Raw genomic sequence first — 17,298 nt, 5'->3', positions numbered from 1 at the left:
TAAAGGCCTGTACTTCATTGAATTCTTTAGGATCAAAACGGTACTCCGTTTACTTATGTGTCATCATTTATGGATTACAGGATGCTTCTCAATATTGGCTGTGCGAGCGCTTAAATTAGATTAGATTAGATTAGATATGTGTCATCATTTATGGATTGTGTCATAATCAAAATCTATCAATAGACCACTGGTTACGCTTATAGATCCTGAAGCCTATATTCGATAAAGGCCTTGGAGGACGAAGAACATCCGTACAAATGAATGCAATACTTCGTTTGTTTTATATGAAGGATTAAGAGTCTATGTAATTATTAATAACCATCAACAAATAACTGTTTAGGCTTGTAGATCATTAGGCCTGTATTCCATTGAGTTTTTGGAGGACCAAGAATATCGGTACTTATGCATACAATGCCCGGTTTACTAATATGATTGGTTTGGGGTTTGTGTCATATTGAAAACCAACAAAAGATTTCTTATCACACCAGTAGATTGAAGGCATTTATTCCAGTCTTTTGGATAAACTAGAAAACCTGTCACTTGTCTGTCATACTGGAAAACAAAAAAATCATTATCTCAAGCGTCACCTGGTGGTAAAATCTCAAATTTCTTGGCACAAAGCTATCCTGCTAAATTGTCACAATCCTGAAACATCCGCAAAACAAAAATGTCATACCCTCTAGTGTTATATCGAACTTTTTGGCTTAAATAATGATAGCCCTTAAGCTAGAACTTTGCCGAAGACGCCATCTTTTTAAGTGGTCAGACTTCTGAGATATCTGCAGAGTAAAAGTAAAAGTTTCATGCCCATTAGTGCCACCTAGCGGACAAATTCCAAATTAATTGAGGTACCATCAGATAGCGCTCCTCCTCCAAAACAACTTTTGAGATATATCGATTTTAAATGGTGGTCTACTCGAATCGTACATATAGGGTGTCCCAGAAAGTAATGGCACGATTTTCATAACGAGAATCACAAATAAATATTTTTATATTTTTGTATTTTTCCTTGGCCTGTGAAAATTTTGTTGCCTGTGAAAATTTTGTTTGATAAAATAACCTTTTACATTGAAATGTTTGATTTTTTGAAAATCAATTCTTATCTAGCCAGCACAAGTTCTCCTTTTGTGTCTCGTTCGAACTGAACTAGTAATGAATGTTTTTATCAAAATCTTTCGATGTGGCTAGTTCGGGTACATTGTATCTAAGATTCCACAAGAAGTTTTGTTTAAAATTGTATTTGGCTTTGCTAGAAAACATTTGACAAAATGGTAGAATTCTAAAAAATCGAAAGTTTTTCGCTCTACATAAGATAACACACATAATATAATAATGACACAACTATTTCGAACAAAGTCTTATGGAGTTGCTGATTTTCACAAAGCTTCCTTTTCTCAGAAGCAATGGAATATGACTATTTTCCAAAAACTACCACGTCACACTAATGAAAAACACTAGAGCTAGAGGGCACTCCGTCTGTGTATTGCTCCTTTTAAAGTGGAAACTTGTCAAACGTCTGAACGGGGGTTCAGTCTTGACAAATAAAGCTGTCAAGCAGCTCCAACTGATTACCATAGAAAAATGCGACATTAGAACCGAAATCTTATATTCTTTGAATTGTACTTGCATAATTATGACGAAAAATCTGAGAACTTTTGAAAATCAATAAAAAAAAATGGTCATTCTAGTCATCGTGCATATGTTTGGGGACACTTGTGATTTTTGGTAAAATATTTGGTCAAATCTCTATAATTTTTCGACTAATTTCGGAAGTATATGCATTATTTAAACTCAAAAAATAACACGTACCTAGTTGGTATGAAATTTTACAGAATTTTGATGTTTTAAGTAAGTTCTAGTGACCCTAAGTTTTTGCATGAAACACCGTACTGAATGATGACCTTTGCATCATGACTTGAAAGACTGTTAAGGTAACACGGGGCAAGTGAGAATCCGGGGTAAGTGGGGCGTTTCATCATTGCTCACTTAGGAAAAGTTTTTCATGGGGGTATTCTTCTAGAAAATTGAAGAAACATATTGTTATTTATATTACCATGTGGTTCATGTAGCAGTTGTCGGTTCAGCGCCATTTTCAACTTGCATGATAAATTGTGACACGTTTCACGTCTTACATTGACTCTCAAAAAATAAATGTGTTATAAAGCGAAATTTCATTAGTAAGCTATTATTTTAAGTATTATTAAAAGCTGCTTACGATAATGCAGTATTTTATTTTCATTTCATATGAAATTTTTGATAGTCTATCTTACCCCAAAATATCTTTGTACCCGGGGTAAAACTTTTCGTATACGTTTCATACATTTTCCTAGAGAGTAGCACTAAAACATTCAAACAAATGATTTTTATCAAAAAAGATCAATCTCAAATTACGTAATTGCATAAGAGGGAGAGGAAAAATGTAATTATTCTTTTTTTTTTAAATACGACTTTAAAGTTGAACAAACACAAAGATGAAATTTGAAATGCATCATGAGAACGATCACTTTTCTATTTTATTTGAACTTTATTTGTGATTTCTACCAAATTAAGTAGTGATGGAAAACAATTCCACCCAATTAAGTGGTTTTCTGCCAACAGCATATAAATAATAACAAAACATATGTATAATTTCGTCAATTATTGATTGTTTATGTGCTACATTTTAATTAACAACTTACAAATGGTATATTTTGAACATGTTTAATTCCTCTTTACGCTTTTATTGAGGAATTTTCAGTTAATATTAAATGTGAGGTGACATACTATGAAATAAAAGTTTTCTTCCTAAAACGTTACGTATTTTATGGTTGATCCCTTATGTACATCAAATATGTACTTAAAATTGAAAATCTATGATTTATCAATCCTATTATTGTAATGGTTGACTTGCTGATGTTTATTGACGCATGAAATTGGATGTGTCCCACTTGCCCCGTTTAGCGAGGTAACTGCGGCTAATGGCTCATTCTAAAACTTTCTTCCAAGGTTTTCACAATTTCGAAACTATTCGTTCAGTTTCATGCACACACACTCAAATATGTTGCCAAAATGTGATTGTGTTGTTGGATTTGAAAAATATTGACATTTGAAAATTTTATTAAACAATTTGTTTGAACTATCGTTTTTTTTCGTTCCCACTTGCCCCGCGGTACCTTATATTAAATATGAACAGTTTTAAATTTTTCCGCCAAAAATTTGCAGCTGCTATTCAAAGAATATAAGATTACGGTTTTAACGTTTTGATTCAAAGTTTTGGTCAAACCAATAACTTCCAATAAATACATAGTAAACAAAATTCATTTTTTTTGTGATCAAAATATTTACGATTACCTTTCAAATAAGCCATTGAGAGTTCCAATTAGACGTATGATAACAGAGGTGTGGACAAAACAGTTGATTTATTTTTGAGTGGGTGATCCCAAATTTTTGTACGGGAAAGTACAAATGCAAAAATGGTTAGTTGGCAAAAAAAGCTATTTTTTACAAGGTACGCACATTAAAGGGGATTGGATAAAAGATAACATAGAAAAACTGAAACAATATTTTTGGTTTTATTGAAAATGGGATTTAATTAGAAAATTATCGCTAAGAGTCCCATCGCCAACCACATGGTATTGATTTGAAGGATGTTTCATACAAATTAATAAAAAAAATGCATTTTACATTTTTATATTACCAATAATTTTACAACATATTTCCGAATAAAAAAAAAACATTTAGGGATCACGTGGTTATTTCTGAAGTGAAGAGGGATCTGGTCAAAGTCCACGGTACACACATTTTTTTTATGGACAAATGGCCACGAATTCCGGAAAAAAACTGCCGTGTAGTTTATGGACAGCCCCTTTAGAGAATGACAATTGATAATTGTTAAGGCAGGATTGTGGCTTCCGGCAGGGAATTGGGGTCACACACGGACGTTTCAGACACTACCGGACTTGATACGGTTTTCGGAACTGGGCACCACAAGATCGCTTAATCTTCAATTACTTCACGAACACTTCAATTTTATTTGGACTTGGATAACTTTACTCGGTGATGGTTTGGATTTAACTGATTAAAATTTATTTCAACTAACTCGCTTTTCTGCCCTACGTTGTGTGAAATCTTTCGTTTAACGATTTATTACTGGCCATAAAAAAATGCCACCATTTTTTCAGTCAGCTAAAATGGTATGCCTGAATTTTGGGCCACGATTTACTTGAGAACTGTCAATAATTTTAAATGAAACATTTCATCAAATTAAATAGGTACGCCGCAGTGTCTTTTAAAATATTTTCTTCTGGTCAGGCCAAAACTAGTGCACCCACCCTTTATGTTTTTGCGCATGCCTCTCAAACGCGACTTCTCCGCTCATTCGGCCAGTGGGTGTAGTGAAATGAATGAACATACCCGGCGTTTCATTCACCACTACAAAGCGATCTTTCGCCAAAATACAAAATTGCCAAACATATCCTGCTTTGAATAGCAGCACTCGGGGAACCCAAAAGCAAAGCATAGAACCGATTTTGTATTATATGAAACGTTTGTCTGTGTTTGCTGATAATAAACTCACGGTCAATGACGTGTAACCGTTTAGCTCGCAAACCAGCATAGTTATAATCTCAGAAGAGTGCTTTAGGGTGTTGTAGCTGGTAGCTTGGAGTTTAGAAGATTTGTACGGATAGATACTACGTCAATAGTAGCTGTATTATTGAAAAGTATAGTTTCCAAAGGTATTTCCAAGTACTAGAACCGTAGTTGTAAGACATACTCATACAACGTTTTGTGTGACCACCGTGTCTCTCTCGTAGAGGTAGAACTGTAGATTTCGTTCCTTTACCTTACCCCTTTAGTGAAGTATTTGCCAACGAGGAATGGTATCACTTTTCAAAATACATTGATAATATAGATAACGTTATACAAAAACGGCAGCTTCTGTATTAACAAGGCAGTTTGAGGAATCCGTTCTCGTAGATTGGGTGTCATTGGACTACCTAGCTCTGCTTCAAATAGAAGATAAACCCAAGATTGCAGGTCGAATTAGTCAAACCATTACATCCCATCACGATGTCAACCATGAAGCTGGAAACTGTGTCACCTAAGTTCAACGAAGTCGTATTAGACGACATTATGCGCAGCTACGGTGGCCACAAGTGCACGTCGTGGAAGTTTACGAACGGTGATTTTGGCAAGGGAGATTCTTACCTTAGCGAAGTGTTCCGTATCACCCTGGAGGACGATACTAGCCGAAGAGCAGAAGATGGCAGTCCTCTTACAGCGAAGATAATCGTGAAGAGCATTCCGAAAAATGTTGGCCGCAGGAAAACGTTCCGTTCGGCAGATTTTTTCCGAAATGAGATCAATTTCTATAATGTGGTTTTGAGTGAGTTCATCAAATTTCAACAAGCGAAACCGCTTAAGAATCCTTTTGACGAGAGCAGCAAGTAAGTTAAGATACCAATATTTTATACAGATCGAAGAGTATTAAATTATTTCTGTGTAATTTCAGATGCCTAGCGGCGTACTCAGACGGTGAGAATGACTTTATTGCTATGGAGGATCTCAGTCAATTTGGATTTGGATCAGCGTCCAGGTAATTATGTCCGAAATTACAATGATCCATGCCATTATCGTTAAGTTCATAGCACGTGTTTGAGGTAAATCTTAAAATCTGATAAAATGAACTCTTTTATGAATGTTGAGGAGCACTACGTAATGTCGCTAATTTGTTTTTCTTTTTGTAAAAAGTGCCTTTTATGAGTTATCGAAATAATTTGATCACCCAGGCTGCAGCCACGTGCTATTGTATCGTCAAATCGTCCCGCCATGTGATGAACCTTCATTCTCAAATTTAAAAATGCACTTTGATCATCTTACTGGTCGCTGAAATAGACAGAATGATCATCTTTGTGGTTGCGAATGCAATAATTGGAAAAGGAAGCTCTCACTCAACAACTGTGTCAGTGCTTATAGAATACTAAGTTGAGAAGCCGTCTCTGAAAGACGTTCGTCCAGCACGAAAAAGAAGAAGCATGAACTTCAGATGCAATGATAGTCCATCTTCCATTATAATTTACTCAAACCAATTCGTGATCAAACGTCAACATCCCACCGCAAAATCGCTAGTGTTTGGAGGTGATGTTAACCTCAAAATTGCGAAATCATCACCTCCAAGTTAGTTATAATACCCTCCGTTATATGAATTATGGTGGCGCATCGATCGTCGCAAGTTTCTCGTTTAACAGTCAATAGCACAGTATCTGGTTCATATCCAATTTATGCCGCTATAATATTATCTACTACTCTAGAAATGCAAATATGCGGTAGCCTTTCGGTGTACTTGCGTTATATGACTCCTCAAGTTATATTGACACCCCGGCACAATTGAGCGAATGATATTGTTATCAGGGCGCATTGACAAGATAATGTAACCTTTGAATGATTGAAAATTTGATTTTTGCGAGCAATAAAGCTTTATGCTTGCATGTGGCAAATTCAATCTTTTTCTTTTTAATATTTTGCTTAACTTTCATCTCCTTTGTGGCGTACTGCTTCAGGGACTTTGAACTGAGACAGAACTTTCTTCATAGATCAGCACGCTACTTATGAACACTTCCACACTTTCTTGGTCAACATTTCCCCTTTGGCGGTTCATCTGCTTTCGTCAGGTTGATGTAATAGCCAGTGATGGAAAGTGGCGAACGCTTCATCTGAACTGGAACAAAAACAAAACCAAACGCTCCCGAGCGTCAGAGCGCTGGCTTACTCGCATCTGCCGACTCCCGAGTAACTGAAGCTAAAAGTGATTCGCGAACGTGTTCGGAGCTGCTCAGAGTCATATTGTGCTTTTGGGAAAAAAAACTGCTTACCCTCCGAGATTTATGGTTTTCAAGGGCTTTTGACTACAAACTTGTAGTTTACTGTCGATATGATGGTTATACAATTAATTTGTCTGTCAAAACCATAATAAATCACACCTTGCTCGGTTACTCGCGAGTAAACATTCGCGAGCTTGTTGCTACTTCTTTTGACATGTTCTCCCGAGCAGACGGGTGCGGGCTTACTCACACCTAGCTAGATCCCGAGTCTGTGATGTTTGTTATGCGTTAGTATACACTCGTGAGGTGCTTCGTGATGCGAACTTTTCCAGCACTGGTAATAGCATGATTATCGTGCACGCATCGCATCGGTTATTTTTAGCATTGTTCTAGGTTCAAATCTCGTCGCCGGCACCAGTTTTTTTTTTATCCACATAGTTATAATTATCGGGATAAGTTTGTGAGCGGAAATATGATGGACTGAAAAAGAAATTATCTCCAAAGTGAAATGATTCTCGGTTATCCTCCAGGGAAAAATAAGGATGAGCGAAAAAAGATGTTCACGTGAGAAAACAAAAAAAAAACATTGGGCCCTATTGCGGATTTCACTCACGGTGACAAATAGGTGAAGTGATCACTTTCCTATTACGGATATCACCTAAGTGAGAAAATGTGGAGAAGTTCATCGCAAGTGATCGCGCGCATGAACACGAGCTATTACGAATGGCACGCTACCCGGCGAAGATCGACAAAAGCAATCACTTGAAGTGGAAACTTTTCACCGCCGTTCGGGTAGGTGAAGAGTTGTCACGTAAAAAATACAAGTTTAAAACAGCATTTTTTATGCTTTTTGTTTAACAAAAATTATGTTTTTGTTATTCGTGGAAGCAGAACACTATATTTAGTCCCGATTTGCTGTTAAAAAGTAATGTATTGGCCTTTATTTTTTGTGGGAAAGTGACTCAAGAATCGAACAAAACAATTTGTTTCCGCTCGCTATACGCAAAGGAAAGAAAGGTCAACTCAAACGGGAGTCGCTGTAGAAAATTTCTGCTTATTGACAGAAATCTCATGAACTTTTTTGTAATTGAAAATTAGACAATAGATGTGGGCCTACACATGTAAAAAAAATGTAGCGGAATAATAACTACGTAGTTGGAGCTACTGGAGGAGGCTCAAAAACATAAATTGTTTCATTGTTAACTTCAAATTTCTTGACCGAAAGGATCATGATATTTTCAACAAAGAGCTATATTTCAATTTACATTTCTTCTCAACTGGGTACTGCCATTAAAGAAAAATTAAATCATTGAACAATTCTGAATAGATTTGAATTTCACCCGCATCGAGATAAGCGATTACTTTTCTGTTCAGCAGTAAACCAGCCTTTTTTCAATAAACTCCCAGATAAAAAGTTTATTGAAAAAAAGGACTACAACGAATCATTGTATATGAAAATCGAAAGATGTGGATTTTATCTCTTCTATCCAACTCTAAAAAAGTTTCTGATTTAAAATAAATAAATTAGCATAGTTTTAGTTGTTGTTTACAAAGTATTGAGCTAGATCTTCTGCCGATAAGCGCTCCGTACTTTAAAAAGAACATTTAATATTTTAAGCGTGATAGACAATTAAAAGCTGATAAATTGATCTATCTCGAAATGTATTCAAGATTCCCTATAATTGAAGTCCTGTTTGCATTCACCACTATTTAAAATAGATTAAAGTATTTAGTAGTCAACAAAACCCTTTTTCTAATTCTCTACCAAACCAGTAAATCCTTGCCTATGAAATTCAAAAGGCATCCCACGCTTGTAGGAACACAAATGCAATTCTTAAGAATTAACAATTAATTGTTAGACTTATCTCATGTTCTACATAATCAATTAAAACTGTTAAGTCATTCAAATTATTGATTATAATTTGGATAATCTGATTGAAATTTAATAGTTCATATCAGCGCGAAAGTTTCAAATTTACTTTCAAACTCGCACCAAACAAACCTGTATTTTAATCTTTATGTAATTATCGATACATTGATTCAAAATTGAACAATTCTAATCAGGCAAATAATAAATGAAGACATTTCTATTACCTTATCATGTTCAAAAACAATTCAACGCAACTAGTGACTATTCGTGGCATCTCACTATAAAAAAAGCTATTATGAATACCACTTCACTGCAGTTGTCACTCCACTGAGTTCATTTTCAATCACTTCACCGTCCGTGACAACGGGAATAGAGCAAAACAAGTGAAGTGACTGGAAGGTGAAGTGTAAGTGAGCGTGAAAGTGATATCCAGAATAGGGCCCATTATCCTTACTTCGCACCTTTGAAATCGACATTTATTGTAACAGGCCTGTCAATTAGTCACAGACGTTCAACCATTTGGCTTCCTCAGAACACTCCACGAAGGCATCTAAAATAGTTTCTATCTTTGCGGACTCCCACCGATTTTTTTTCTGACCTTCACGAACTAATGCATTCGGGGAGACCACACAGACCTTATCAAGCCTTCGTGGACCTTGCGAATGTGTAGATCTTCATGATCCTGCACGGACCTCTGTCGCATGTTTTGCAAACCTTTTTTGGACCTTCATGGGTTTTTGCAATCTTCGCGGACCTTCGTGAGCCTTTGCAGACCTTTGTGGACCTAACCGAATCGTCACAAACCCTTATGAATCTTTGTGCGACTCCACGGAATATCTTAATCTTAGACCTTCGTTGATCATCGCGGACCGTAGTGAAATAGAGTGTACTTTGCAGACCTTTGCGAATCTTTGTGGACTTTCACAGACCTTTAGGTGAGCCTCCGTGGTTTTCCATGGATCTACTCAATTTTTCTCCGGCTTTCGCAAATTATGTAGGCCTTCACGGACTTTCGCGATTTTTGATGAATCTTCGTAAATCCTCGCAGACCTAAGTGTACCTGAAATACAGTCAACTCTCCACATCTCGATATCGCAGGGACTATCGAGATACGAAGAGATCGAGTCATATGTTTAATGAATACTAAGTTGAATCACTCCGTTATTAGGAAAATAGGGGTTCATCGCGAAAATCTGATCTACTATCCCTCGGCAACGTCACACGGGGAGAAAATCGGGAATGAAAATCGACTAGAACACATAGAGATATAGAGAACGCATGTTATGTATGCATAATGAAGGTCACATTGTTCCCAAAGCCATATCTAGGAAGACACAAATGATTGCGCATAAAGCGTCTTCGGCAAAATTTTTCCATATTTTTCAGACATTGTTTTCGGGTGCTTTGTGAAGGCCCAAGCTGTCCGATTCAGCTTTCGCGCGCTCGGAGTGTTTTTTTGCAGTTAGCACTTCATTCGCATGCCATCGGAGTGATTTTGTATCCCTGCGTAAGCGTGTTGGCGCTGAGATTGTGACTGTTCAGTCGAGGATGGATTACTAACTGGTGAGCTCGTTTCATGCTTGTGATAACACATTTGTACCATGACATGCATGTTTTTATGTATTTTTTTTTAACAAATTATGGTTCGACACTTAAAGTATTGACAAGCGCTTATTCATGTTTCATAAAATTTCGAGATTCAAACCTTTGAATAGTTCGATGTTTAAGATGTCGACGTATTGATAGATAACTTTTTGAACAGAGGTTACATAAATCGCATCACTTACCAAGGTGAAACCTGATCATGTAGCTTTGAAACCCTCCCACTAACAAAACTTCTCCCCGTGACAACCATGCAGAGGTATACTCGGCCTTTAGTAACAATGATTGTCACACACACTAACATTCCTTCTCTTCCCCGATGACCGCAAGGACGTGGCCGCCGCCGTTTTGACATTACTAATTTCAGGGTCCTCGAAGATGTACATTGAAGATGGTGCTACTCCAAGCTACATCTGTTGGTTCCCTGTACAATTTCGATTATTCTGGTCAATCACGGAATAGCAACTACGAGTTGTACGGTCATCAATGCTTATGCTCATTTTCAGACATTGTTTGCAGTGATGTGAAATTAGGGTTTACGAGATCAGCATATAAACTTTTTTGCTGACGCATTTAGGCCAACACAATGTTATACAATATTTCAGAACAACCGATTTGGAGCAACTTTGCCAGAGAACCCGAATTTCCATCTCTCATGTTTCGTGAGTTATGACTTTTTTAAACTAAAAAGTTAGGGTTGTACTGAAAAATCAGTTTTTTCTTGAAAACTTTTTATACGATATTTTTTTGCAAAAACTTTATTCCGAGCACTTTTAGAACTTTCGATTGCGCAACTTTTTGCCGAAGAAACTACTCTGTAACCATAAGAGTTCTATCTCTTATGGTTACAGAGTTATCAGGGATTTTCTTCTAAAAAATGGTTGTTTTCAAATGCCGATATCTTTGAAAGGCGCAAACGGATTCTCAATCTTTTGTCGCCATAAGAAAGATTATCTTATACTCTGTTTATGGTGGAAAACCTGTGAGGACGGTTTTTGTTTAAAAAAGATAAACAAAATTTTGAAAATAATGTTTTTAAACGAAAATCGTCCATAACTTGAAAAATAATCGAGCTCTTTGGTGCCTTCAGCAAAAATGTGCAAAATTGTAGGTTCTGAAAGTGTTTCATACAAAGTATTCATAAAAAATCAATACTCCAAGATATTCTCACCGTAAACCGAAATGGTAAAGAAAAGGAAAAAAGATATATTTGCTGGACAAACGAAATAACTGTTTGTAAAGCCATTTAAAATTGAATAAAAATTTATTGATATTAGGTCGATCACAGTAAGCGGAATATAAGGAGGTGGGGTAGGAAAATAATTTGCTAAAGCAATTTCAACAGTGATCCATGAAACATTAATCCATAAACGAAGTTTTCTTATTTCACGCGAGATAAAGTTTGTCCAGCTAGCCGTATGACGTGGTCGGTTATAAATTGCTACTGCTTTGGCTTACTAAGAAGAAGGTCATGCGTACAATACCGGTCCCGTTTATTATGTTATCAACCCTAAACGATAACAAAACGTATACTTTGACGAATTCCTTCAAATTAATAAAACCTTACTTTCCGTGATTTCTTCTCATAGAATATAGAAGTATCTACAATTATCCTATCTGGGCATCCAACTAATCCCATGCAATTCAATTTAATCGTTTAAATCTGCCACAACGAATTAGTCAGGGCAGCATTCGCCTGTTGAAGAATGCATGAATCTTATACAAGACCCAGATATAAGCCCCAAATATCTGTCTAAGATAACGAACCAGAAAGTCCATGATCACTTAAAATTGCTTCAGCAAATAATTTTCCTTCTTTCAACTCTTTAGATTCCGCTTACCGTTTTGACTCATATTCCGAACACTTAAGGCCAACAGTGATTTCAAATGCATCTGACAAGCATAAATTAGCAAATATTTGTGAAAATTTCAATTTACTTACAAAGTCTAACTGTTAGCTGTTGTGTGTGTCGATGAAATAATTAATTTTAGCTTGTTTGGTATTGTTTTTACATAAAAGTACCGTTTTGTCTCAAATTCCGAACAGACTCATATTCCGAACACTCGGTTTTTGTATGGCGATTTGGTTTAAATGTTTCGCTGAAATATGTCACCAAATAACTTCTGCTAACCTTGAGCGTCTGTACTCCATGTTAGGAGCGGCTCACAACAGCGTCTGTTCCCCATGTCAGGGGCGGCTGATCATTGTCCGAGTGCCAGAGAAGGACTCTAAGCTAAACTGTGCACTATGGTCCTCCGAACATTTAGGGGGAATGGTCTTCCGGAAATCTAGGGGGTTGGCGTCAAGTCCTGCAAGCCAGCCGTAAAAAAATCAAGCAATGAATAATCAACGAGAGAATACGAACCGGGACAATCGGCGAAGACCACAGCGACACTAACGCATCTGGAGAGCAAATCGTCATGAAACGCACATATACTAACACATTTGTTCTATATATGGAGACTTCAATGCGACGGTACTCAGACGTCGAAGTCATTTTGACATTTGAGTGCTTTTTAGTAGGAATATTTTTCAACCAGCGAACATCCAACCATCGAGTCATTCCATGTAGCGGACCAGCAAATCCCCACTGAAGTTTCATCGGGAAAAAGTTTCGCAGTCAAAAGTTCTAAGAGTGCTCGGAATAAAGTTTTTGCAATCGTATAAAAAGTTTTCAAGTAAAAACTGAATTTTCAATACCACTCTAACTATTTTGTTTTAAAAAATCATAACTTGCAAACCATGAGAGATAAAAATTCGGGTTCTTCGGCAAAGTTGCTCCAAATCGGTTGTTCTGAAACATTGTAGAACATTGTGTAGGCCTAAATACGTCAGCAAAAAAGTTTATATGCTGATCTCGTAAAGCATGTGGGGGCCACCCTAATTTCACATCACTGAAAAAAATGTCTGAAAATATGGAGTAACTTTGTCGAAGACACCATATATCAAAAATTGACAATTTAGGCGCAATCATTTTTGTCTTCCTAGATAGGTATCATCGGGTGCGTGTGTAGATCCTAAACTCTAGATTCAAAAGAGACCTTGCAAATCCTAGAATATACGTATAACAACTCAATACTATACTTCGTTTGTTTGTATTAAAGGTTTAGAATCTGTGTCATATTTAAAAACTTCAAATTCCCCACTAGTTATACAAGTAGAATGTAGATTTTAGGGCTATTCTCCATATTATCCTTAGAATTATTCTACATCACATACATGCACAAACATACTGATAACTTTCCTTTCCTGTTTTTAAGGCAAGAAGGCGTAGGACTTGCAGAGTGCATCCTTTGTATGCAAACGATCGGTCGCTTCCATGCTCTATCGCTAGCCATGAAAGATCAGCAACCGGATAAGTTCCATCTACTTGTTAAGCACGTGGAGGATACGTACTATGCTAAACAACATAAGTCGTGGTATAACAACTTCATACAAGTTCAGGTTAGAATAGCCAAGGATGCCATCAGCAAGGAATATGGCGGCACAGATTTAGAGACAAAGGTCAACAAGTTTTTTGACTGCGATCTGTATGACAAAATGGTGTATTTAACCCATACTCGGAATCAGAATTCCGTCATCAACCACGGCGATTGCTGGATGCCGAACTTCCTGTTCCGCTACGATTCTAACGGCGTTCCCGTGGCAGCAAGGATGATCGATTTCCAGCTTGCGCGTTACTCATCTCCAGCGTTGGATATATCGTTCTTCGTGTATTCTTGCACTTCGCAGCAACTGCGTGACGCTCATTATGACGACTTGTTGAAAGCTTACCATCAAAGCTTATCCGATATGCTGCTGGATCTTGGATCTAATCCAGACGAATTGTTCTCATTTTCGGATCTTCAGAAAGAAATGCAAGAGTATGCACGATTTGGCTGCGGCATGGGCATTGAGTCTATACCATTCTCATTGTTGGAAGAAAATGAAGTTCCTGATCTGGATCAAATCAAAGGAGAAGAAGCTATTCCAATTGAGAATGTGTGGATTTTGAACAACATCAAAACTCAAGAAGGCAGACAAAGATTATCGGATATGTTTAAGCACGCCTACAATTGTGGATACCTAGATTAGTAGAACGTTGGAAAATGAGTGATCTGTTCAAGCTTCTATGGTACACTAAATATAATATATGAAAGCAACAATAATTCAATGTGTCTGAATTGCGAAACATAAATCAGGTATAGCTCGTAATTGTGTGAAGTTCATTAACATTTTCCCTAATATGCTGTACTAAAATCACATTTTTTTTATCTAGTAAAAAGGTCAATTATTTAAAACTTTGTAGTGTAGAATTCATTGAAATATCCGAAAGCATTCTATAGACATGATTCACACTTATCTCTCTTTTTCCCATGGTAGCTCCAGAGCTCCATTGATTTTCAACGAACTATAACTCAGGCAAATGGACTATCGATGAACATAGGAACCCCTTATGAAAATTCGTCACAAGGAATCGGGTTGAAATTCGTAAATTTGCCTTATGAAACCGAAATTTGAAAAGAAAAATAGTTTTCGCGGCAACCTGGAATCGAACCAAGAACCTTGTGATCGATAGGCCCGAGCGTACACCGCGTGCCTATCGACGCCTTGATGTGGAGTGATGCTAAAACGATACATAAAGTGTTTGTATTGCAATAATCGTTCCACCCTTCATAAGGCAAAATTTATGAAATTCGATAGTCCAGTTCGCTGCGTGAGACAAATCGGATCAGATAAAAAATATGCGAAGGTTACTAGAATATGATTCCTTACTTATCAAAATAATCTAATAGTCAACTAATTGTTTCAATAGTGAAATTATTGAAAAACCATCAGTGCAGTGCGTGATAAAACCCCTCTAAACAAGCACCTTCCTTAGCCGAGTGGTTAGAGGCTGCGGCTACTAATTAAAGCCATGCTGAAGATGTCTAGGTTCGATTCCCGGTCGGTCCAGGATCGTAATGGAAATTTTCTTGAATTTCCTGGGCATAGTGTATCATCGTACCGTAAATTCGGGTGTAATTGATCAGTAGGGTGAAATTGATCACCGTGTCACGCGATTTTATTTCTTACTAATAGTGCACCAAGCTCATTGCCACCTATAATAAAAGAACGTTGTTTGTCTTAAATAATGACTATTTGTGTATAGTGAAGTTTTTTGTGCCACAGAATGTTTATTTCTATGAAAATAATGTAAAATTCTAGAATCAAGTTTAGCGTGAAATTGATCATCATCTGTAAACTTCTAGTTCTAAACAAGTATTTGGACATGGTGTTAACCTGAAAGTTTGTGAGGATGCTAACAATATACCGTACACCCCCGTTAATTTGAACGGTACCTCATGCAAACCATCGGGGTTCATTTTTAATTTGAACATCTAGTCACCCTAGAAACGTGTTTCTGGTTACCTCTTTCACTGTTTTGTTTTGATTCTGCGTTCCGTTCCACAGCGTTCCATTTCACTTTACTCCGTACCATGAGCTAAATGACGTTTGAACCATTTTTAATTTGAACGATGTGCAAATTAGCGGGGTACAAATTAAAAAGTGTTCAGATTAAATGTGGTCAAACCAACGGGGGTACCCGGTATCTCCAAAACAGATTTTACTTTCAAAACTCTTACCAATTTGCTAGTTTTGTTGAAAAAATCAATTTTCTGCAACAAAGTAGGGAAATCCTTTGAAAATTGCCTACATTTAGGCGTTTTTCGCGATATTCTTGGAATTTAATTATTGATTATTTCCATAAATATTGTCTCGTTAAGATTTTGGCAAGCATATTTGGATTCAGGAGGCCCAAATTAAGTATGTAAAGTTGATTTTGGAACTAACAATAATATAAATGATAAGTGATCAATTTCACCCCGAAATGGGATTCCCCGATTTTTAATTTTAGACCAGATTTTTGGCACTAACATCACATTTGTTAAAAAATTTCGGTGCATGTGCCAATGAGGTTCACCGTCGTACTTGTTTCCCTACATTTAGTTGTATGATATTGATAACATTTTAGAAAGCATACCAAAAAAACAGTAAAAAATGATCAATTTCACCCGAAATTACGGTACTTGCTACACGATATACGAATGCGAAAATGGCAACTTTGACAAAGAAAACTCTCAGTTAATAACTTGCTCATAAGAACACTAAGCTGAGTAAACGTAAACGGGAATGCAAAACGCTTTTTGATCGAAAGAGCATTCGAACGTAAACAAGAATAGGGGTGTAAGTATTGCTATCGGATATCTGAGGATTGTTTAGAGTGCCAGTAAAATAAAACACCTTTTCATCACTCTCTCTTTGGGGCTTTAATTCGCTGCTCTTATTTATCAAACTTGTTACAACTTGCGACACATTGCCGATCATGGATCGTTACAGATCGGATGTTTTTCTTCGCTTGCTTTGATCGTGCATCAAAATCAATTGGGAACGAATTCTGCAATGCCGCTGTATGAATTGAGCTAATCTTGAAAAAAATCCGTGAGCAAAATACTTGATTAATTACAAAAAACAAACTAAGTGCAAATTCCTGGAGAATGCTCATAGTGGAATTAGTGGAACCATCTCTGAAAGAAATCTATATGGATGAAGTCTTAGAAGAATGACTGGAGGAAGTTTTGGAGTAATTAGTGATGAAGAAATTTCGGGACTAATCCCTTCGAGAATTAACAAATGAATCCGGAATGACTGTGAGAATTCCTGAAGCTTTCCTTCAAGGAGCTGAGGAAAAATCGCTTATGAAATTCTGGAGGACCTTTGGATTTACACCAAGTTTTTGCTACAAGTTCTTGTAGAAACTTCCTCACCAAACATTTTTTATTAATTTCAATGAAATTCTGCTCTCACAAATTCTTCCATGAAAATCGATCTGAAGTTCCTGTGCAAAATGAGTCAGAAGTCCTCGCGCAAAACAAAATCGGACCTACATCATTTGCTTCTCCCATAGTAATTTCTATACATACGACCTGCACAGTAAGGTGGCCCAATTTTATATGAAAATCGAACTGTTAAAGATTTTTATTTACAACCCCCAAATTAGGGGG

At 36.8% G+C, this 17,298-nt stretch overlaps 1 protein-coding gene across 2 annotated transcripts; it reads left to right on the top strand.

The window, feature by feature from the left end:
* Window positions 1–4,578: 4,578 nt before the first annotated feature.
* LOC5563971 lies at window positions 4,579–14,553 on the top strand. 2 transcript variants are annotated; one of them, XM_021849514.1, is made up of 4 exons: window positions 4,579–4,715; window positions 5,010–5,426; window positions 5,492–5,575; window positions 13,534–14,553. In XM_021849514.1, exons 2-4 carry the CDS (start codon window positions 5,050–5,052, stop codon window positions 14,345–14,347), a joined length of 1,275 nt encoding a protein of 424 aa, XP_021705206.1. In that variant the 5' UTR covers window positions 4,579–4,715; window positions 5,010–5,049; the 3' UTR covers window positions 14,348–14,553. The 2 variants fall into 2 exon arrangements, with proteins under 2 accessions (XP_021705206.1, XP_001648294.1); XM_001648244.2 differs by having other exon boundaries at window positions 4,601–5,426.
* Window positions 14,554–17,298: the final 2,745 nt, after the last annotated feature.

This window comes from Aedes aegypti, chromosome 3, assembly GCF_002204515.2.
Source record: "Aedes aegypti strain LVP_AGWG chromosome 3, AaegL5.0 Primary Assembly, whole genome shotgun sequence".
In the NCBI taxonomy this organism is placed as follows: domain Eukaryota; kingdom Metazoa; phylum Arthropoda; class Insecta; order Diptera; family Culicidae; genus Aedes; species Aedes aegypti.
This window is presented reverse-complemented; position numbering and strand designations above follow the sequence as displayed.

Coding starts and splice junctions, on each gene's coding strand:
- LOC5563971 (XM_021849514.1), top strand. CDS start 5,050: ATGTCAACCATGAAGCTGGAAACTGTGTCACCTAAGTTCAACGAAGTC. Junction 5,427..5,491: donor CCTTTTGACGAGAGCAGCAA/GTAAGTTAAGAT, acceptor GTGTAATTTCAG/ATGCCTAGCGGCGTACTCAG. Junction 5,576..13,533: donor GGATTTGGATCAGCGTCCAG/GTAATTATGTCC, acceptor CCTGTTTTTAAG/GCAAGAAGGCGTAGGACTTG.